General features: G+C 38.7%; 1 protein-coding gene across 2 annotated transcripts; it reads right to left on the bottom strand.

The window, feature by feature from the left end:
- Positions 1 to 2342: 2342 nt before the first annotated feature.
- On the bottom strand, positions 2343 to 15893 carry LOC117166105 (uncharacterized). Of its 2 annotated transcripts, none has more exons than XM_076626210.1 (6): positions 14927 to 15893; positions 14233 to 14380; positions 13012 to 14030; positions 12094 to 12935; positions 3794 to 4032; positions 2343 to 3206 (listed from the first exon to the last, which is right to left on the bottom strand). In XM_076626210.1, exons 1-3 carry the CDS (start codon positions 15021 to 15023, stop codon positions 13805 to 13807), a joined length of 471 nt encoding a protein of 156 aa, XP_076482325.1. In that variant the 5' UTR covers positions 15024 to 15893; the 3' UTR covers positions 2343 to 3206; positions 3794 to 4032; positions 12094 to 12935; positions 13012 to 13804. The 2 variants fall into 2 exon arrangements, with proteins under 2 accessions (XP_076482325.1, XP_076482326.1); XM_076626211.1 differs by having other exon boundaries at positions 3904 to 4032.
- Between the last annotated feature and the right edge of the window lie 122 nt (positions 15894 to 16015).

Genomic DNA, 16015 nt, shown 5'->3' with positions numbered 1-16015 from the left:
TCGTTTCCTCGTAGTCGTTACTTTTGATGGACAGAAAATTTCCGTGAAGAATTCCAAACTAAACGAAAACACAGCTCAACGTTTGCCTGAACGTGCTGACAACGTTCTCTCTCCAAGAAGATATTTTAATCGGTGCCAATGTTGCACTTTCGATTTCGACTCCCTTTGCATCTCTTTCGAAATCATCTACTTGTACAGGCAATGATCCATTCACTGACAATGGCGAGTCTGATTTGATTAAGCACATGCCAAATTACGAACACTGTTAGGCGCGAACCGAAAGAATCCGACGATCGAACAAAGGCTAAGTTCAGATAAACAACGAAGACGAAGCGATGCACACGAGATGTATAAAAATGTGATTGAAAAAAGCACGTAAAACCGCGAACGAGACGCAGGATGCTTCGAGTAAACGAATTTCGAGTTATCTTTGAGAACGCAAGTAAAACCAGCGGTCGATACTCGTTAGGAGTTTCTATCCGAATGATCGCCAGGCTATAAAGATCGATAACGACTGATTGCATAATTTGATAGTCGACGTATTTCGCACAAACGTATCCGTAGGTAATTTTCGCGCGTTACCCTCTTATTCCTAATATTCTCGACAGGTTTTTCGCTAATGAGTGGACTGCGATTTCTTGTACTATATTTCTATACAAATTTACGTTTCTATAAACGCAACTAACGCAGAATTTATACAGTCTCGCGTATCATACGCGTTCGGCAGACTTTTACGTTTTACGTACATGAATGGATAAACATTTGCAGTCTTGCGACGAGCAAATGATCGACAATTTCTTGTCGATCTTGTATCGATAAAATACAAATGAAGTTTTCATCGCATTGTACAAATGTGAAAATATTACCTATTTAATATAGACGGATGTGGTTATTTTCTATAGTTATATATGGTTATATGTCATTAGATACAGTAAAACTAGATTTTTCGATCGGAGGACAAGCGTGTCGGATAACTAGACTAGACGTATCGGATAAAGCTGAGTCTACATTGGCAGACAAGTGTCCGCGGACACGTGTCACAGTTAATCAGAATCTGCCTTTCTGCGGATTTTCCACGAAAGACAGATGTTGATTGGCCGCAACACGTGTCCGTGGACAATTGTCCGTCGATGTAGACTTAGCTTAACCGAACAAGTCGGATAATAATAATCCACTAGTTCTCCCTTCTTTCGCTATTTGTCGTTCGTATAATCGGAGTTAATTTTTATATAAATAGATTCTACCAAGTTGAAATTTGTAAATACAGTAGAGCTTCCCTTATCTCTTACAAACCATAGGGTTCTGTACCAAAACCGTTCTGATAATAGAACAATCACTTTTTGTCATATGAAATTTCATTTGTTCAAATAATACAGACTGAGATTAATTGACAGTTTCTTTGAATATTTGTGAATCTCATATCTTTCCGCCCGTCACGTAAGTCGCATAATTCTTTCAACATAAATAACTGCATAGAGTCACGTTCTTTTTGTACTTGGAGTCACCGAAGCTGTTTTTTCGAATGCCACGAATGTTTCGGAATGGGAAGGCATCTCTCCATTACCACTTTCGTTTGCTGTTTCCATTTGTATAAAATCGTCGTTATTATCGTCTTTATCGCAACAAACCCATTTCATCGGTATATTTAGGGTTCTTCTACTGACGCCAACATCCGAGGAATTCACATGCTTCGGATAATTTTCGATATCGTGTTTTTGATTTTTAACGTCTGCGATCGTGGCTTCTCCGACATCGTATATTTTTGCTAATCGTGTTGGATTCGCATCACTCTCGATTTCTTTGATCGTTATTTTGTTCCGATAGTTGGAACGCTATTGTTACTGGTTATAATCACTAGTTTCGTACTAAATTGTGATAGTCAGAATTCACTCGATCGAATAGAGGAAAGAACGCATTGTATGTAAACGCTAATAAAATCCATAGATATTTGAGGCGGAAAATGGCATCCGTTACTGGTCCTAAAGCAAAATTGGCAAAAACCTTTATTCGTATAAGCGATACGGAGCATGGCCATATTCGGTAAATCGGGCATTGCGATGACATCAGTTCGGATAAACGCAGTTCTACCGTAGTTAAGGCAGTTTCGATGTCTTTGATTAATTCGATTGTGTCTCTTTGGTAGCTATTGAAACGAGAACGTGTAGGAAGCCAAGGACAATTAACGGAGAACGCCATTAATTTTTTCTTCCCCTCTTCGCCGGCCTGTACAGTTAATACATTTGCAAATTTTTTGCAACACCTTTCGTTCCATCCGATGTCCGATCTATATTCGATCGATATCTGCGTGCTACTAGCTACTGGTATTTAAATTAACAGCCCCGTGATTGCTTTTACATCGTATTTTATTAATTTTATCTCTGCTATTTAACGATCTATGGATACAGACGATGCAAAATGTACAGGGTGTCCGAATTTCTTTCCAACCGTTCGTACATTCTATGAGTTGAGATAAGGACAATGTGTCGCATATGCCATTGGAAGAATCGTTAAAGAGTTATGGCAAAGATTTAGAATTGTAACGAACGTACGTTACTGCGTTGTAAAATACGAATTGATCAGAAATGTGTAATCTAATAGTAAGTAGGAAATATCACGATACTTTTTCGTATCATAAATTAAATGTTTTGCCGCTGCTAATCTTGTATTTTAATTAGAGTCGTGCAAGTGTTATAATATCTTCCGACTACTTGCAAGCGTAAATATTTCTTATTAACTCGTATTTTGTACCGTTTTAACGCACGTTCGTTACCGTTCGTTTCTTACGTCCTTTTCTTTTATCGATGTAACTCTTTAACAACGCTTGCAATAACGAATACGCAGTTCCATCCTTATCTTGACCGAAGAAATATATCGACGATGTTTCTTCGATATATCGGCGAAGCTAATTTTTAAGAAGCAATTGTATATTAATGCCCGCGATTGCTGCTGTTGATGCAACATAACGAGTTAGATAACAATGTCAAAGATAGATGAACGATGGACTTCGGCAGATAAAAGGTAAACGATTTTCAGTTCGTAGAAACTCGTCTATACGACGTCGTTGAAACGTCTATCAGCATTTGAATGAATCGTGTCCTTCTGCTAGATGTCAATGCACATTACATCGATATGCAACGCGTAACATATGCTCCCTCCTCTTTCTCTTCCTTTCCATCTTCCCTCTTTTCCTCTCGCTCTCTTCCTTCCTGAAAATAACGCGCGATTAGAAAGATCGAGTAAATCGATAACGCTACTTGGCAAGCCAAATATGCAAGGAGAATACGATTAGTTTATTAGGAGGCAGATCAGCGAGAGAGATGCGCGTATGTGGTAGGAAATTCGAGCAAGAGAACCGAGTTGCAATAGAGATCAAAGGAATGTTATTACAACAGTTAGGCGTCTATTTATAGGCTGAGATAAATCCCAGGCCTTACTATACTGTTTATGATTCGAGACTAATTTAAGTTTAAGATAACAAATAAGATAAACGATTAACTATATACAGAGGCTACAATGTGTCGAATATATGCAAAGTATAGAGAAAAGTTGGGAAAAACTTCAAAAATGTTATTTCTACGAGAATACGCGTCAGGGTGCAGGTTGAAATAAACGAGGGACGTATCGAACACACGCTGCAAGGATAATGTCTTGCCGACAAAGACACCTCGTAACTCAGAAACTAACCCTGGAAACTAACGTGTTTTTGGACCCATGTTCGTCGAGACCTTTTCCCTTCTTTCGATAAGTACTATTATACGCCTCGAGTTTTTCCCAACTTTTTTGTGCACCCTACCTGTGTATGGCTGCCTGAAAGGCTGATTCTTATTCCCGATTGATTCTGTTGCAACGTTCAGCCGGAAACCAAAGAAACTGTACAGAACTATTAAAAAAGTTGAAGCTTACTCCGATGCAAGGAATAACGCACTGTGACAATGAATAGCCGGTTCGTCGAACTTGTCATTGAGGAACACGTGCCACGAGAACGATAAGACGTGCACCTTTCAACTTGATAACGTCCAGCCTGTGCAGGATCTGCGAATAATTATTCCTTAGCGTTATTGAAATTCGTATAACCATATCGAGCCTAACTTAAACTGACGCGAATCGCACCGTACATTGTAGACAACCTCTCTGCGCTATAATTCGCGCGAGATCTCTCTCGTTGAGTCAATTTCGATCGTCGTGTCGGATATAGGGAAATCGTTTCGATATTATCGGTTTATCGTCGAATTAGCGCGAAAACGCGTAAAGTTTCGATGCGAAGCAAGGAACGTTGGGCTCGATTAGATACGCGGGAGCGTGTAGATGCAATTAGGACGGTCATTGTTCCATGTAACATAGCAGTTAGGTGGTTAGGTGTAATGGGACGCAGGCTGAGACGTAAAGTTTTATCGGCCAGGTAAAAACGAAAACTTTCCTTCTTCTTTTCTTAGTTTTCTTAGTTTCTTCTTTTTCGTAGTTTATCAGCACCTTTCACGCTGCCAAAATTTGGACGTTTAAATCGAGGGTACCCTGTATAAAGGGTTTTTACCGTATGCATATACGCATCGTCGCGTCCTCTCGTAACACGTCAGTTCCACGTGCCTGACCTCAGCTCCCTGATCTTCCGCGAGTTAGCAAACAAGTGACCTTCCATATTACGCAATACGACGCATTTCCACGTGTAACGCGATCTACTCGGAAAACTCCGATTGTCTCCACGTGGAAGGGAATCCCGTTCTATTCTACGACGGACAATATATCTTCGGTAATCACTGCGAATCTATTTGCATTTATCCTGACAGCGACGCCTCCCATTACATACATATGTATGTATATTATAACCAGTGCGCCAACACCTCTTAGTACTCTGGTTTTTTATCGTTCCGCATCTGACAGATGCATTTGACAAATGCGACTGCGTTTCACGACTTCTTCGACTAATCTTTTTTTTCACTCTACCTCCGCTTTATCTTCTCTTCGTCGTTTCTTTCCTCTCCGACGAATGTTTCGACTATGAGCTGTGCTGCCAGCGAATATAATACAGCTTTCAGATTTTTTTCTTCCACTATCGTACTAGGAATTTGCAGTTGCTTTAATCTTCTGAGATTAATATGTTTATTCTTACGTGTGTGTAATATGGTTATTAATTTAAATGTACATTAGACGTTAGTAGCTCTGGCGTTAAAAACGACCGTTATGCAATTAAAATAAGAGAACATAAATAAAAGGAATTTCGCGCGATAAAATTAGCGCAAAGATGATCGGGCATAGCACCGTATTGACTGCAAGTTAATTTGTAATTTGTATTTTCAGACTGATCCATCTAATAACACAGAATGACTTGAAATAATTTAAGCATTCGTTACGTAGAATTATCAGTAGAGTTTTGTCGTTCAAACTGTGCAATGGATTCTGAAAATCGCTTAAATCTTACAAAACACTCTGGCACGTCGTTTAAACTATTAAATTTTTTCCATTAAGACTTTGTATCTTATACGGTTACGGTCGTTTTGAGATTATTCGTCGAGTCCCCTTATCTTTGAAGTATTCGATAACATGCGGTAATTAATATTATGCAATATGCGTGTTTTTTAAAATGATAACATTGTTCAAATAAATCGTATGCATACGTTGTTAACATGCACATATCGTTGACACTTTCTTCGCGATGGAATTTAGCGTACCTTTATCGATAGATTATACAAACTTGTAATTTAAAATATCATTAATTACTATGTAAATTTGTACCTAAAGATCGCCAATCTATCCCTCGATTATGTCACTTTGATAGTTCACAAATTGCATCGTAACATATTGACCGATTACTATGTAAATTGGTACTAAAAAATTGTTCATCTATTCTTAAATTACGCGAATACGATAATCTCTGAATTTTATTGTAATATAATACTTATTATTGGTGGACGTGTCCCTGCTATAATCGACAGACGCGAGGAGCCATGTAAAACGCTGAGATTAAAATAATTTCACAAGTCGAACGACATAATCAATTTCCATAAACGGATCAATTGCTGAGATATCAGTCCGACAGTTTGCGTAACTAAATTGGCATACAGTGTAACGGAGAGTTTCAATTAACGCGGTTTATTTTCGGCCGCTCTCGTCGGGTCGTACGAATTCCAAGAACGGTTGCATTCGTTAAACCGCCGTACGAACTGAATGTGCCACCTATAATCAGTCGTTCACGTGGCTGAAACTTACAAGGACGAAGACCCGATTCGTTTCGGTAACACCAGACTGGTCTGGTACGCGGTCCGTTCGCGGATTTCTTCGTACGAGAAAAATATCGACGATGCATACCAAAGTTACGTCATCTCGCTCGTCCGACGTGTTATCCGCGGCAAATGTTCGTAGGAAATGTGCATACGGTTGTAGAGGCTTTTTTCCGACCATAGTCCGATACCCAGTCGAACTTTATCGATCGATCGTACCGATCGTTATGACGTTACCATCAGCCATCGAAAGTAGGAGAAAGTATTTTCGATCAGATTGCGGATAGTCGTAGAAAGTTACCGTAAACGTATCACAGATGGCAGTTCAACGTCAGGAATACACGTGGAACAAAGTTCGGCCGAATCGATTTATTTTCGCGTTCATTGACACGCACGATTCAGCAGCACCGACCGATTTGGATAAACTTGAAATTTGAATTCGATCTTGATATCGTAGCCAAGTTGGTAACGCGCGTAGGGTGCAGGGAAAAAGGGCGACTGCCAATTGCAATGAATTTTGAGGTTAACGTTTTTTCGTATGCTTCCGTATGCGCTCTTCGCATTGCGAATTCAAATTTTCTCACTTTTGCGGTAGAAATTCGGGCGTGCAACGAGAAACGAATACTTTCCATTTTTTAGAGTTTAATGCGTTGTGTATCGCCTAAAGTTATAAGCGAATACAATGCAGAACAGGATGGAGAATAAAGTGATATTTTATTTTTATAACGATATTTAAGAAAATACGAAGTCGTGGCATTACGATAATAAAAAGTAAATTTTCGTTTTCTAAAATTTGACATTCTCCATTTTTCTTGTAACTTTTTTCGAGAAATACTCGACAGAAAATGGAAAACGAGGCTACGGATTATAGGAGTACACGCGGGACGACAAGATCAGCCAGAGTGTGAAGATGAAATATACGCGTAATGAATATCTAATACGCATTGGTTGCACGTAATACGTGCTTGAATTTTTCAATGCGTATTTATCGTTAAATACGAAAATTATTTAAAATTATTTAAGCGTTATAAAAGCATTGTCGAGACTCGTTTCGCGGGTTTCAGGATTCCGATAAACGCGTAAAGAAAACGAGGCAAATAGGACACGAAGGAATGGAAAAACGGCAGGAGAAAGAAAAAGAGAAAGGCGATTTTATGAATTTATCTAGAAAGAGTGGAAGGAGGGACGGATTGGAATTTCTTTGGAGTTCCTGGCGTCGGGGGTTGTTGCCCTGAAATGGTCGGCACGTGTAACCCTCCGGCGTCCTTGACGTCTTTAGACGTCCGCTAAGAACATAGGAGATTCTCACGATCCTTCCTAATTCCTTAGGCAGAGTTCTCTAGTATGTACGAGCCCTTCTAGAATAGCCCGCTAGGGTAGATCGTACTCGGGATACGCATAGACTAGTCGCATAGACGTTCGACGAGTCATCTTGCTAATATTTAAGAAATTTGTTAGTTTCTCCTTAATAGATAAGAAAAGAAATAGCTATATGTATATTATAATTCCATTGTCTATTACAATATTAACAAATATATTAACAAAGTATACTGGGATGTAGAGATATTGCAGATTAGTTACAATAATATATATAATAAGTTAATGTCACCGTATCCGCTTAAAATATTATTTCAACAACGAAAATGTTATACGATTAAGTAGAAGATAGATATTGAAAATTAATTCAATAGGAAATTTTAGTAAAAAAGATCGTAGTAACATTTTTTTCATTCGTCTTCTTTTGTCATTCATTTCCTGTTTCATTCATCGACTTTTTCCAGTCTCGCATCTGATTTATTCGTAATTTAAATACGATCAGCTGTAAATTATTTGCAAATTATCTGTGTTTATGTAAAGTACATTGATATACATTACACTATAGAGCACTGTAATACTGGGGGTTAAAAGGTTAAGGAAAGTTGAAATTACAGATATTAAGTCGACAAAAGTGTGAGATAATACGGGTAGGGAAAAAAATTATCTCTCCGTCTGGTCTTAACGTCTCGTCATCGAATTTGCCTTCTCGATGTAATTGATACGTTATCGCTTCCATGGTCCTTAATGACACCTACATTGATAATGGCACAACGCCTACTATCGTTCTTCGAATGATTTCAATTGCTGTTTCCTCTCCCACGCAAAAACAACGAATGTTTATATTCCATTTCTGCTGTGTTGTGTCGTGTCAACACCAATTTCTTTAATAAAGATAATATTTGTTATTTCGTTTATAACGTAGTTAACATATAACATATCGTAACGTAATTATGAATTGTTTTATTATGAATTTTATCATGAATTACGAATTGAAAAAAACCTGTGATATCTAATAAAAGAAAAAAAGTTTTAAAAGATGGGAGGAAGGTATCCGAATAGGAAATGACTGTAAAAAGAGAAAGTACGTATATCGAATATCCATAAACGTTTGTTAGTGTTCGCAGGAAGAAAATTTTGTTCCGATTGGATTTTTCCCGAGATTACCAAACGCGCTTTCGTTAGATATCGTTAGTCGGGGCAATTAACGCGTTAACTTTCGAGATTTGGATAAAGATTTCCGGTATTAGATGTTCTTACGATAAGTCGATCTGAAATGCATATTCCTCTTACGCGCGATTGCCGCGTCTGGCTGCGCGTCTGTTTACGTTCGAAAGAGCCACGTGCCGGCTAGCCGACAAGGTGAAATACCTATCCACTTCAACGCGAAATACGCGACTCCGAAGACGGTTCGTTAAAATCGTCTAATCGTTCGATAAGATTGTTCTAAGACTCGAATACGACGAAAATCTCATTAAAAGAGATTTAATTATTTCCGAGAAAATGAAATTATCTCGTTCGTTGAATTTCATCGATTTCGAAAAACTTCCAAAATTCTTCGTCGCTTCTGGGAATCTGACATTTTGTAATACGTATTTCGACGATGTTTGCACACGTTCCGCTCCGACTCATTTTGTTTATCTTATTACTTATATTCGTGTATTTCGGTTATTACTTAATCTGCATCGAAAAAAGTTGAATTTGCTACTATGTATATACGGATTATCGCGACCATTTCACTTATCTTCGTGATGTAACTGAAAAAAGAAGAAGAAGAAGAAGAAGAAGAAATACTATACACGTGTCAGAAGCTGTAACACGCTAATGAACATCGTACCCTTATCAGGGTAATAGTTTATCAAAGTAACGTTAATAATATATTTATTCTTAACTTTTTTTTTTTTTTTTCAATCAAAGGTTACAGCGATAGAGATACATTTCGAAACGTTAAAAAGAAGTACTTTGCGTATCATGGTGTACCAAAAAGGATTGCAGTTTTTCTTCTCGCGTACTTACGTGTACGTGGTAAACTATATATCATAATTATAACGATAGTTATCGAAGCTGCGATAATTAATCGAAAGCATCGTTTTTACGTTAAATGTATAACGTTCGGTACATACATATATCGTATAATCATTTCAATCCGAGCATTATTTAAACAAATAGGTGTTGGTAAAAACGTGATTTAAATAATGGCTAAATGTAATTTCGAGATAATTAACGCACCGCGTATCGATGATTTGCATTCGAATGAACCGATTCTGTCGGGTCGATCGTTGACTACCTACGTTAGAAACGCACGCCTCCTCGGGGATCTCTGGCGCGTAAATTCGTCCAAAGGCGCGCGTCGTCCAAAGGTAACCGAAATCGAAGTAATTCGGTGGAATTCTGTCGCGTTACGCGATGATTCTACGTTGTTCGCGACTTAAACTTACCTATAGAAAATACGCTGGTCGAAATTCAAAGAAACGACATTAAGATCCGAATTATTCGCTGCTCTATATTCGGTAGAATTACTCTGCTATATTGTTGCTGATGTAAAGGCAATAAAGTAATCGAAATGACCGGGTATTTCCAAGCAGTTATCTTTGAACTTCGTTTCGAATGAAATTCGTCGAAATCTGAGGAAGATTACGTTGTCCATTCTGGAAGCGTGACTCGTTTCAACGTTACACCAACAAAACTATACGTACGCAATAGGAAACATTACGAATGAAACGCATTTCCATTAGTCGACGACGGCCGTAGTCCTTGACTTTGAGCGCCACAGACCAATCGATCGATTTACGGACGCGCACGTCCGTCTAGAATCGAGCAATCGACTGTTCAAAAGCGTTTTCCCGATCTACCTGCAGTCCCACTGTCTGCCTGCAAGGAAGTGGGGGTGCACGTGTGTTCCGCTGGGCCACCGATTCGGTCCCCTCGACACGTGTACGACCTTGACTCTGACCTCGGCTCTTGGCAAACATTTACCCCCGAGACCGAGGGTCGATGCATCTACTTCGAAAAACGTCGCCTTCCTTTTCCTAGTATTCTTTTTTTTTCCTTTTTTTTTTCTTTTTCAAAGAAGAGGGATCGTTCCCCTCGCGAGGATTCCACGGTTAAAGAGGAGCGCGGGGCGTACGTACCGTTACCGTTAGACGCAGCCTAACATAATTCGAAAAGATCGCAGCTACCACCGCGAGGCTGGGATTCGTCAGCCGATAGATGCGATATTTCGCTTATTGGAAAGACGATTACGAAGTAACCGAGTAGCAGGTGATAATTTGTTTATGTAATTATTAACGTATGGTATGGTAGAAAATATTTATCATCGGCGTGCTTGTCGGTATTTTTTCCTCTTTAATAATACGGAGTCGATTCGATATTCTCTGTTAAACGTGCTGTCTTATCGTCCTGTAACGTTATTATTCATTGAGATTGATATTGTTTTCGCCAGGACGATATTAAAATAAAGAATGAAAAGAAAGAAGGAGGCCGTTGGATCGGTCATTTCTCCAATTACGATTGATTTCGTAATCAATGATCGACGTTATGAAGTTGCGATCGAGGTTGCTCGATATTTTCTTTTTTCAAGCGTAAATGATGAGAACTGTTATTTAAGTGTTGCAGTTTCGAAACGGACGATAAATCGCCATTTAATGGGAGCGTGCAAACTTCAAGGGAAAATCAGTAATAAATATAATTACGCTTATTATTGACGGGAAAAAGAATACACGAATGACCTCGAACCTCGTTCAATATTATCGCTAATCACGGATACCGTTTGAACAGTTTTCTCTTTTCTTCTGCTTGTCCGATTTAATTTCGGTTGCGCGATAAACTTATTAAACCGAAGTATTTCGTACTTCTTGCGACGAAGGATTTACTTGTATTTATTTACTTGGGACGCGCGTAATTCCGTAACGATATTTTTCTGGAGAGAAAAGCACGTCTCATTAACGAGTTTAATTTCGGTGGCGTTTTATCGGGCGTGCGTTAAGACTAATTGCCATACATAATTAAACGGTGTATCTGTTACAGACTCACTGACCCATTTTCCAACTGCACAAAGTGGCATGATTAAATATCGCCATTGATTCATTATGCGTTTATCGTTATTTACGTTCCATATTTGCGTCGCTCGTTAACGCACGCAAATTTTCTGTTCGTCCTATTTCTTTAAACTCGTTTAACTTTGTATTTGCAAGGCACATATTCTCGATACGTATTACGACAGGATGAACAACGTTGCGAATGCTCAAATACGAGAATGATTAAAAAATGAAGTACAAACGTAAAGATCAACGTGTAACTGCTGAAATTCAATCGATAAGTAGTTAATTCTTGAACATAATTATAAAAGTCGGAATATAATGAATTATAAGTAATTACAATTATTTAGCGTTAACTATAATCGATTTTGTTAACGTTGTGATTCTTTTTTCACGTGGTGATGATTTTGTTGATGCGATGAAGATTTTGTTGACGTGGTGATTGTTTTGTTGACATGGTAATGATTTTGTATATGATAGGATTGCGATCGATGCATTTCAAAGATGCAATTGATTTATATACTTACACATGTTGTACACTACTGCTTACTCTTATCGCGAAATTACGCGTCCTTTTTAAACGTAACTGCTTTCTCTGTCTACGGACAAACCACATAGTGCCATCTGTCCAAACATTCTCCAAGTCGCTGTTCCTGCATTTTTTGATAGATGTCAGCACACGTTTTGTCGCACCACCCAGCGATTCTACCTCCGGACAAATAATGTGGCGCCATCTGTCCAAACATTCTCCAAGTCACTGTTCCTGCCTCTTTTGATAGATGTCAGCACAAGTTTTGTCGTACCACCCAGCGATTCTACCTCCGGACAAATAATGTGGCGCCATCTGTCCAAACATTCTCCAAGTCGCTGTTCCTGCCTCTTTTGATAGATGTCAGCACACGTTTTGTCGCACCACCCAGCGATTCTACCTCCGGACAAATAATGTGGCGCCATCTGTCCAAACATTCTCCAAGTCGCTGTTCCTGCCTCTTTTGTTAGATGTCAGCACACGTTTTGTCGCACCACCCAGTGATTCTACCTCCGGACAAATAATGTGGCGCCATCTGTCCAAACATTCTCCAAGTCGCTGTTCCTGCCTCTTTTGATAGATGTCAGCACACGTTTTGTCGCACCACCCAGCGATTCTACCTCCGGACAAATAATGTGGCGCCATCTGTCCAAACATTCTCCAAGTCGCTGTTCCTGCCTCTTTTGATAGATGTCAGCACACGGTTTGTCGCACCACCCTGCGATCCTCTCTACGGACAAACCATATAGTGCCATCTGTCCGCGCATTCTCCAAGCCGCTGTTCCTGCCTCTTTTGATAGATGTCAGCACACGTTTTGTCGCACCAACCTGAATTCTTCGCTACGGACAAATAAAATAATTTCCAAGTTATATACTTAATTACTAAATTACGTATAATAAAATTCTTATAAATTACGTTTATAAATCCGTTTACAATCCCTCTTAAAACTATATATGTATATATACATAAGATATATGTGTATACATATGTGTATAATTATTTGCATGGGCGTGGCTGGAGAAAAACGATGGTTAGGTGGTGGGTTGCCTAGTAGTAGATATGTAGCGTGACTTTACGTCGCTTAAGATTTATATCATCTGCTGGATCTTCCATGCAACGATCCTCCGAGCTCAAATTTGTGGCGAACGAATCCTTTCGACATCGTGCGGTTACCCTCACTGCTGCATCGTCCAAAAGCTGCCGGGTGGTAATAATCCTCTATGTAACGTAAATTTGCGAGCACTGAATCTATAATTTTGTATTGTCTCTACTTGCTTAATGAAAAAAAGAAATTTAGGTATTAATAAGAATTTGTATTCAAAAGCTTGTATTCGATAACAATGTATGTACGAGTGATACAGTTGTTACAAATCTCAAATGCTGGGAAACATACTGATACGATACAGTGGTAACTTTACGAATTGATAACAAAATGGGAACGGTAACGCGCGAAAGATTTTGCAACGAAAAAACGGGTGATTGTGTCACGTGGCCCAGTGATATCAAAGGGCCAACAGATTTCGCGTTCGTTTTTGCATAGGAAAGTAAAAATTAATTAAGATGAATTAATTTCTTTTAGGTATTATGACGATTTCGCTCATTTTCGCTCGTTAACGATATTTTTCTTTTTTATTGTACCATGTTATGATATAAAATGATGAAAATAAATAGGCAGATTTCGGAAAATTCGCCTGGCAGTTAACGCTTGTTAAGCGTTCGGGAAACTTTTCAATAAAAACCGATAATCATCGCTGCAGCAACAGGTTGCGATTAATCGATGTTCCCTGCAACTGTTTGCATGCAAAAATCGGCAATCTGCTAATTTACACTGATAGGGTAAGTCGTGAGTATAGGGATTGGTGCAACAACACGCGTCGTGCAACAATTTTTCTCCGCAATAGGGATAGACCGAGCTGTCGCATAGTGGACATTTTCTGGAAAATAAAGACAATTCTTAGTGACAGAAGATCATAACGTAAAATCCTAAGCGTAAAAACATTGGCTCGGTAATTTTATTTGACATATTTCTTTAAACGAGCTATAATTTGGGAAATTGTAATAGGAAATTAAGAAAAAATTTTTGTAGGAAATTTAAAAAATATGTTATTATATGATTAGAAAAACCTATATACTTACTTGTTCTGAAGCGGTCTGTACGTATCGTCGATTGGGAAATTGTAATAATCGATGCTGTCTTGATACGTTTCCGTTTGTAACGACGAAGTGGGCGATAATGCCAATTTGGCCCCTTTCGGTTGGCTATCCGCCATGGCGCTTTGCTCGCCTTGCCGAGGTGAATTATGAAAAGAAATATAAATTATCAAAAATATAAATAGTTTGTCAATTATCAAATACCGATACTTTAATATTTAAATTATTACAAATTGCCAAAACAACTTTTAATATTAAAACAATGATGTTTCGCATATTGACGGAGTATTTAAGATGAAACCGACTATTTTACCATCTGTTGTTAATAAAATGTTACCATCAGTTTCCTTCGTAAATTTTAAATTGAACAAACTTGATAACTAACGAATAGAGTAGGAAATTTGAACGAATTGAACTTTGAAACAAAACAACTATTTTTTAATAGCTAATTAGAAATCAAAAAAGTCTTTGAACTATTACAATCTTTACGTTTTCAAGATATTTTCTCATATTACGTACATTCTGATCAATTTTACACTCTAGAAATTCTTACAAATACACAAAAATCCACTGACTACTAATAATCTGTTAGACTGATCGATAGAGTTGCGAACAACCAACGAAAGTGGATATATTCGATTTTAACGAAAACTTTTTCGTGTCAATTCGTAGTACTTACTCGATGCGGTAGCAACGTGCGATAATAGCGTCACAATGCCGGCGAATATCACAGTTAGGATATGCATTTTTTCAATTGAAATCGTCTTGTCACACATTCGTCTAACGCTTTCGAACACGGACAGACTGAGCCGAAGAAATAAGCGTGGATCCTACTTTGATTTCTTTTTAAAACCCACGCAACGTTTATTGACACACACGCAGCTCTGCTTGCTTACGGGAGGATCGCTTAAATACGGTCGACCAGTACCCGTTACTCGTAACAGATCCAGATCTTCCTCTCTTCCTGAGCTGATACGAAAAAGAGAAGAAAACGAGGAAACGATATCGCTCGCTGAGGAAATCTTCGACGAATATCGAGACATATCTTTGATAATTTTCCACGGAATCTGCTGCAGCGTGTATTTTCTTTTTTACATTGACATTTCGATAGCGTGTCTGGAGGTAGAGCGAATTTTGAGAGAGAATAAGGACGAAACCGCGAGCGGAGGCGCGTCAAGGACACAGATGAAAGTCGAATTGCACGGATCCGGTTTAATTTCGCAATTGCCAATCGCCAAAAATAAGGACTTGCCTTTCAGGAAGCGTAAACGCAGTTTATCAGACATGGCGATATGTCTACATCGATGTTCGGTGTACATAGGGCTCAGTAACGATACATTTTGTCCCGTTATTAAAATGTCGAGCGATGAGAAAGACGCTTTCTTTCCGCGTCGCTACGTTCCATGACGTAGAAAAGAAAATCTTGGATTCGTCCATACATCGAGAGTAATATTAATCGTCGCTGTTCGCCGCTGCGAGGTAATCGTCAGACGATGATCGCGTATTTCGTACATCGCAGATGATGGGCAGAAGTACATATCAAAGTTTGGTGCAACTTGTTGCGTATTAAGACTGTTCGATAACATTCGTCCTTCATTTTTTCCAACGAGTTCATTTTATGGGAAATCGTTTGTTTTACTCTCGAGAACCGACAATGCTGCAACAATTCGATTTGGTACATTTCTACGTGCAATCGTTTTGTGCTGATAATGTTTACAGTTAGGCAACCGTCGTTTAAGCGGTATTGCATCACATCCGTAAGAAAAGA

The sequence above is a fragment of the Bombus vancouverensis genome, chromosome 17 (genome assembly GCF_051014615.1).
Source record: "Bombus vancouverensis nearcticus chromosome 17, iyBomVanc1_principal, whole genome shotgun sequence".
In the NCBI taxonomy this organism is placed as follows: domain Eukaryota; kingdom Metazoa; phylum Arthropoda; class Insecta; order Hymenoptera; family Apidae; genus Bombus; species Bombus vancouverensis.
The sequence above is the reverse complement of the archived record's forward strand: the minus strand, read 5'-3'. Positions and strand labels throughout refer to the sequence as shown.

What these genes read in the sequence shown, in the direction of transcription:
- LOC117166105 (XM_076626210.1), bottom strand. Translation starts at nt 15,023, where the DNA reads ATGTGTGACAAGACGATTTCAATTGAAAAAATGCATATCCTAACTGTG. An exon ending in GCACGTTGCTACCGCATCGA is followed by an intron (nt 14,381 to 14,926) that starts GTAAGTACTACG and finishes CACCTCGGCAAG; the next exon opens with GCGAGCAAAGCGCCATGGCG. An exon ending in TACAGACCGCTTCAGAACAA is followed by an intron (nt 14,031 to 14,232) that starts GTAAGTATATAG and finishes TTTATTTTCCAG; the next exon opens with AAAATGTCCACTATGCGACA.